The 6,983-nt window shown below is 39.8% G+C and overlaps 3 protein-coding genes across 4 annotated transcripts in view; 2 read left to right on the top strand and 1 right to left on the bottom strand.

Annotated features, from left to right (window-relative positions):
• The window catches only part of LOC101741619 (hemicentin-1), a 97,878-nt gene extending 95,241 nt beyond the window's left edge, over window positions 1-2,637 (top strand). Inside the window, exons 64-65 of one of the 2 annotated variants that reach the window (XR_009974880.1) lie at window positions 150-283; window positions 1,343-1,472. Coding sequence is in view for 1 of the 2 variants with exons in the window: in XM_062672148.1 (XP_062528132.1) it covers window positions 150-214 (65 nt within the window). In the remaining variant the exon portion in view is untranslated. Of the gene's footprint in view, window positions 1-149 lie in introns of both variants that reach the window. The other variant, XM_062672148.1, reaches the window with a different exon arrangement.
• On the top strand, window positions 468-2,513 carry LOC101741479 (titin). Its single transcript, XM_012688373.4, has one exon. It carries the CDS (start codon window positions 468-470, stop codon window positions 2,511-2,513), a length of 2,046 nt encoding a protein of 681 aa, XP_012543827.4.
• Window positions 2,638-4,715: 2,078 nt separating the features above from the next.
• Window positions 4,716-6,505, bottom strand: LOC101736170 (UPF0587 protein GA18326). The gene is made up of 3 exons (XM_004923736.5): window positions 5,789-6,505; window positions 5,069-5,188; window positions 4,716-4,897 (listed from the first exon to the last, which is right to left on the bottom strand). The coding sequence occupies exons 1-3, from the start codon at window positions 6,036-6,038 to the stop codon at window positions 4,782-4,784; spliced, it is 486 nt and encodes a 161-aa protein (XP_004923793.1). The 5' UTR covers window positions 6,039-6,505; the 3' UTR covers window positions 4,716-4,781.
• Window positions 6,506-6,983: the final 478 nt, after the last annotated feature.

Genomic DNA, 6,983 nt, shown 5'->3' with positions numbered 1-6,983 from the left:
TTCCGGCCTCACGTTATCCTGTGTGGTCTACGTTGGTCATAGACATCGCCAATGCCAGGGTCACAGTCAAATCGCTACCTACAAAGATGTTGATGTATTAACTTGTGCATGTGCTTGTAATGTTTATAAATTGTATTTCCATTTTACAGACGGCACTCGTTATCACTGTCTTAGTGATCGTCGTCCATCAAGGAAATGGCGTGGCGGCATATGACGATGGCAGAGTCGACCAAATAGCGGAAGAGGCGAAAAACAGAGCAGTTACAATCATTGACGGTCCAAAGTACGTAGAACCGCCGAGGTCTGTTGATGTACTCCTGAACACAAGCAATCCTGCTCCAAATACGAATAACAACAATTCAAACGTAAATGTCCAACATCCGAACAACACAAAGCCAGAACAACGCCCGCCGAGCAAACCACCGATCACACCAGACAAACCGGGAAAACAAATATACTTCCCCAAAATGCCGCGACCAACATATTACGCACACATACAAAAGATACCGCAGCCTCGTCACCATCACCAGCCGCCTTTCAAATACTATCACTCACCAAACTCTATATACAAGTTTCCTAGAGTGATACCGCTGCCGCCGCATCTAAGAAACCATTACTATTTGAAGTCGCAACCGCTCATGTTCGCCGCATCTACTGGGAAACCTTCAATAGTGAAGAGCCCGAAATTCAGTTTACCGGTTCAAACTATTAACGGTATTCGAACAGAGTTCGTCAGACCACCCAAATTTTGGAACATAACATCAACGACGACAACAACAACCACCACCACAGAAGCCACAACAACAACCAAAGCTCTGAGAACGAAACGTATTTGGCCTAAACGAACTTCAGAACTAGACAACTCGACACTTTCCAATGCAACTGTACTCGATAACTCATCATTAAGCAACTCTTCCAATGAAGACTACCTCGAAACATCGGCCACATTTCGCCGATTTAGATACGCATACAAAAACGCGACGACCACGTCTACAACTCAATCTCCAACGCTTCGGAGCTACCGGCCAGTAACACGAATTCCTAAAATCAAATCAACGACCCCCACTATTAATTTCACAGCTATCGGGCCAAACGACTGGGTACCTATAGTACCTTCTCATTTTCCTAAATTAAGAACACTACTAGCGCCGATACCGACGCCAATAAACAAACGTTCGGATTTCATTACGAACTCGGAAACGCCTCCAGAAAAACAAATGATGTACCTGCAAAGTTTTGGTTTGGTCCCCGTATCGAAGAACTCCGAGACAGCCATGACCAGAAAAAAGATGGTTTTCTTTAAAAGGAAACGACAATTGAACCCGTATTATTCTGGTTACAGCCCGAGGCCGGGGAAGCCGCTGAAAGGGGTGATATACGGGGACCAAGAGACCGACGAGAGCCACAGCCATCCCAGAGTTGTCACTAAAATAAAACATCATCATCATCACCATCACCACAGATACATTAAAACCGTCGAGAAACCAGTGAAAGTTCCATATAAGGTGGAAATACCGAAACCCTATCCTGTGACGGTTGAGAAGAAGGTCCCATATCCAGTGGAGAAAATAAAATTCGTCGACAAGCCAGTACCATATCCCGTTACCGTAGAAAAAAGGATTCCCTACCCTATCGGTATAAAAGTTCCTCATCCGGTCCCGGTGAAGGTTGTCGAAAAGGAATACGTCCCAAAGCCTTACCCGATTGTTCATCACGTTCCTGTTGTGAAACATGTGCAAGTGAAGGTTCCGCATCCGGTGCCTGTGCCCGTGGAAAAAAAGGTTCCCTACCCTGTTGAAGTCAAAGTACCGGTAGACAGACCCGTACCGGTTCGTGTGACGGTCGAGAAAAAAGTACCGTACCCAGTTCCAGTCAAAGTTTTAGTCCCGCAACCGTATCCGGTGGAAACTAAAGTGCCTTATCCGGTAGAAGTCAAAGTTAAGGAGCCTGTCGAAGTTATAAGGCACGTCCCTGTAAAAGTTCCAGTGCCGCAGCCGTATCCCGTAAAAGTGCCTGTAAGAGTAACCGTGGAAAAGAAGGTACCGTACCCAGTGGAGGTTGAAAAGAAGATACCGGTGCCAGTTGAAGTTTACATACCGCAAAAAGTAGAGGTCGAGAAGAAAATACCCGTTTACGTACCTAAACCTTACCCGGTGGAGAAGAAGGTACCAGTGCCGGTCAAAGTGCCTTATCCTGTAAAAGTTCCGGTTCAAGTGCCCATCGAAGTGCCGATTTACATTCACCATCCTTATCAAATCGAAAGTGCTGATTATATAAGTAATGTGCAGCAATACGATCCGCAGAACGTCGGTCAATATTTTTCTAACATTGCCAGTCAATTTTTTTCTAATACTAACAAGGGGGAACAGCGGATCTTTGGCACAATTTCAGCAGAAGTATCAACAAATTCGCCTCAACACACGGTCACTGCTCACGGTAATTCAGGATTTGCAGGTTTTCACTCTCGATCCGGCACTGATACACTAACTACGACGGCAGCCACGACCATATAAAAGAGGTTTTGATATTTTCGAACATAAAATCACCAATTTAATCATTTAAATTTTATTAAGTTATTTTTGTTTATCATGTTAGCATCTGTGTAATATTAAGTAAATGAAAACTGTTTGTTGTCGATTGTGTTATTTCACTAAACCCAATAGGTACGTACATATTCTCGTGCGACAAAATTAAGGCTAGGGTATTTGAAAGAGCTGTTGTTAAAGTTCTGTGTGGTAACATTAAAGAAGGAAAAAAAATAGGCATCGGCAGTATTGTAAAGAAATCCTAATAATATAAGAGACTGATCTAGATTGTAAAAAACACAATTATAAAGTTAATATTCTAAGGTAAAAACAGAAAAGCGAGCTTTATATATTTGAGTCTCATTTCAATTGCCTGTTAGCCGGTAGGCCTGTTGCCCTAGTTTGCCCCCCATTCATCTTCAAATTGAAATTTGCTTCGAGGCAGCTTGCAAAATATACCCTACTGTCAATATTTTGAAACATCAATGTGCTGTTTTGCTGTGTACTCTTGAAAAAAGGAATGAAGCTCGATTTGGAAAAACGGTATCATTGGATCATCCTTACAAAGAAAAATAAATTTAGCATAGGAATATTCTTACAAAACGTAACACAGTAAACTAACGATTTCATAATTATCGTTAACGGACTAGGAAACGAGCGCGAAAGTGTAGTCACAGTTGAATTGCGCGCGAAATGATGAGAACGAAAGTTATTCGCACATATTACGTGAGTCAATGAAAATTCATAGGCATTCTTTGAATTAAAAAACGCCTGGCGTAGCTAAGGTTTAATTTTATTAAGTTTTATAAGTCTGTTTCTTTACCTATCCGACACAGGCGACGGGGCGACGTCCTGTCATCGTTCTCGTCGAACCCATCGCTTGCGACGAAGGGTTCGACCACGGAATAGATTACTTATCTATTCCGTGGGTTCGACGAGTAAATTAACCCACAGACACAGCCCACTAAGTTTCTTGCCGGATCTTCTCAGTGGGTCGCGTTTCCGATCCGGTGGTAGATTCTGCGAAGCACGGCTCTTGCTAGGGTTCGTGTTAGCAACGTCGTCAGGTGTGAGCCCCGTGAGCTCACCTATTAGTTAAGGTTACGCTGAAATAGCCTCTCAAGGCTATCAGCTTAGGTAGGAAAAAAGGGGCGACGCAAAGCTGCCGTCGCTCGTAATGTGTTTTGTCGGATCAACGGATTCTCTCTCATTGCTTTTAGGCCCTTCTAGCATCGGTCAACGTCCTCGTCGAACTCGTCCACTACAACGACTGAACTAATCCTAAAGACAGAGCCCATTGAGTTTCTCGCCAAATCTTCTCAATGGGTCGCCTGCGAAGCACTGCTCTTGCTAGAGCTAGTGTTAGTAAATTCTCTCATTTTGAGCCCTTGAGTTCACTTACCCATCCGGACGTAACTGGAATAGCCCCCTAGGCTACCAGTGAATAAGTGGAGAAAAAAGACTTTCTGCTATGAAGCAATTAAGCTTTTATAGAATAGGTAAATAATGTATGTATAGCCCGTACGAAAGACTGACTCAACGTGAGCAGTAACCTCTCTAGTGTTTATCAATGTCCTCTGTTTAACACCTAAGATCAAGGAGTCCATGATTTACTTCACCGTTACGAAGTAAAACTATATCCAAAGCTAAAAATTGTTCAGTTTTATTATTAAGTACAAAACTTTAGTTAATCATTGAACAGTCGGTTCATTCTTTTGTGATCTATTTTATATACATATGACAACGGTCAATTCGTTCCTTGTCGTCTCGTTTGTCCCGTCTTTTAGGAAGTCAAAAACGTACTGCCTGCCACTAGTCACGTATGCCCTCGTTCCATTTCTCTTTATTTTTGAATTCGTGTCGAGTGTTTGTCTTAGTCTGTGTTTATGTCTAGTCATTGTAGATCCTATTAAAGAGGTTTGTTCACGACGTTAAGGGCGAGAGAGGGGACGGGGGAAGGCAGCGGGAGGAGGATGCGCCCGCGGCCTAGGATTCGTGTTGGTCGACCAGCAGGGTGACACGCGTCAACATTTGTTAAATAATATAATTTACAAGTATTTAAATAAAACTATCAGAATTGCGAAAGAAATCTCATGCGTGGTTTCTTCTTTACCATCCTCATGAACAGGTTGCATACCACAAAAATCATTTTAAAACATGATAGATCTTAATTTTAGAAAAAAAAGACCATTAAAAAAGAGAACAATTTAATAAAAATTTAAACATAACTTAATCTAATATTGAACATTCATCAAATCATTTGACTTTAATGAACTGCCACTCTAGTTCGTAAACACCAACCGATGCCTGGTTCTTCTCATCATAGTCCACCCACTCTTTCTCAGTTAAGTCCACATCCTCAAATTTCTTCCCTGAAAATTATTAAAATAACTAAAGAATTGTATACCTCATTTTCCATATTCAGTAACACCACCTGATACCAGAGACTAATAGGATTGCATTGTACATAAACATAAATAATATATAAATTTTTGCTTTCCACTCAATCTACCCTCATTACAGCTTTAATAGATTATACAAACCATTATTCTCAGCTTCGGCAATCCATCCTGATTTTGGTTCAAAGTCAACAGGTTCTACCCCTCTACAGTCAAACGTCACTATGGTCTTAAATTTGTTTCCGTCGTCACTTGTGAATTTCCCTAAAAAAACAACATTTGTTGCCCTGAGTTCGGTAAATATAACTTTATTTCCTTTTTCTTAATGGATGTTCATCTGAATGGTTCTATAAAAACAAAAGTGTATTACTGCAATGCATGTACAGCATGCACCCACTTAACTATAATTCCACACAACAAACTTCAAAATGGTCAGTCACATGAGGCACCTAGCCATATTAATATCAAATAAATGAAAGTTTGGATTTTTACAAAACTTTAACGAATAAGAAAACATATTTCCACAAAATAAAAATAGAATATCATCAATAGAGTTGAAGGCAATTATATCTGCATTATTAAGGATAACACAAAAATTACATAGTCAGGTCATGGTATAATTTAAATCGGACCATATGAGAAGCACCACCTTTCAAATGAAAAAGTATTATCAAGTACTTTTGAGGTCTATTAACAGTAATAGATGTATATGAGAACTATCAACTAAGAATTAATTTCAAAAACATTAGGTAGTCCAAATATAGAGCTAATAAAAGCAATAATGTATAAATTAATGTAGCTTTCGTTTGAATTACTATTATTAAATAATATTATTAAAATCTATTAAAGGTTATGTTTCCTTACCATTGCTGCCCTCAATTACATCGATGCTGTTTTCTCTCGAGCAAAGCTTACATTTTATTAGCAAATTAGTTTCAGACCGGTTGTGCTTCTGCGGAACTCTATCGGCTTCAGTGAGATCATGAAACTTCTCGGACACTTCACCGCAACTGCCGCATTTTAATTTTAAGAACCATTGATAGTGTGGATGGTTCGTATATAATTTTTCTATAGATTCTAGTGTGGCTTTAATTTGAAGTGCGATTTTCACCATTGTTATTGTTCCAGTCCTTTTCTTGATGGGCTTTTCAATCAAAATAGGGATATTTTTTTTAAAGGATTTTGTGACCCGGTAACTAAGACTTTTAAGTCATGTCTTATTTTAATTTATATTCTTACTTTTATGAAAAGTGATAGTAATGAAATGAAGATGATTAATTTGAGACGTTAATCAACTGGGATGAATGAAATGAGATAGGATGAAATATAATCTCAGTAAAATGGTGGTCATTTACTGAGATTTTTTCAGTGGACTTTTTGGAGGATCACGAGAAATTACGTCCAGCGGCTTTGTTTCATTTTCCCACATTTGTGCACTTTCACAGTTATTAAACAGTTAATAAACCACCATTATTGCACATTTAAAACCGAAGAAACACTAAATAGACAAAATAAAACAAGTCACACAACTTCACACCTCGCGTTCCCGCCAAAAAGTCCTCAAAATAGGGATCAAATCTGAGATAATAATATATAGATTGTGCTTAATGCGAGTTTTTTAACGTTCTCGATAGCATAAAAGTTAGCTCTTATTTGTATGGAATGGGATCGTTTGCGTACGTTTGCTGCTAGGGGCGTTGTTCCAACTGCATACAAAATTGGCTTAACTTTTACGCTATCGAGAACGTTCAGAAACTCGCATTAAGCAAACCGGCCGCAATTTTTAACCAATATCACGATCGTTTTAAACCAGAGATTTTATTCAATGAGGCGCGTTATACTAAGGCACAACAGTTAGTTTTGTCCGTGTATACAGTTCGCTTAAGTCAGTACAAACATTAGGTTATGTAGACCATAGCAACCCACTGAATTTCTCGCTGAATCTTCTCAGTGGGTCGCGAATCCAATCCGGTGGTAGATTCAGTGAAGTACTGCTCTTGCTAGGGCTAGTGTTAGCAAACTCTTTCAGGCTAAACTTGTCAACCAGCCATGGGTAAGT

This window comes from Bombyx mori, chromosome 14, assembly GCF_030269925.1.
Source record: "Bombyx mori chromosome 14, ASM3026992v2".
In the NCBI taxonomy this organism is placed as follows: Eukaryota; Metazoa; Arthropoda; class Insecta; order Lepidoptera; family Bombycidae; genus Bombyx; species Bombyx mori.
This window is presented reverse-complemented; position numbering and strand designations above follow the sequence as displayed.

Bases quoted from the DNA above. Each gene is read 5' to 3' on its own strand.
- LOC101736170 (XM_004923736.5), bottom strand. From the start codon at position 6,038: ATGGTGAAAATCGCACTTCAAATTAAAGCCACACTAGAATCTATAGAA. The intron at 5,189-5,788 runs GTAAGGAAACAT...TTGTTTTTTTAG, and splicing joins TGTAATTGAGGGCAGCAATG to GGAAATTCACAAGTGACGAC. The intron at 4,898-5,068 runs GTTTGTATAATC...AATAATTTTCAG, and splicing joins TGCCGAAGCTGAGAATAATG to GGAAGAAATTTGAGGATGTG.
- LOC101741479 (XM_012688373.4), top strand. From the start codon at position 468: ATGCCGCGACCAACATATTACGCACACATACAAAAGATACCGCAGCCT.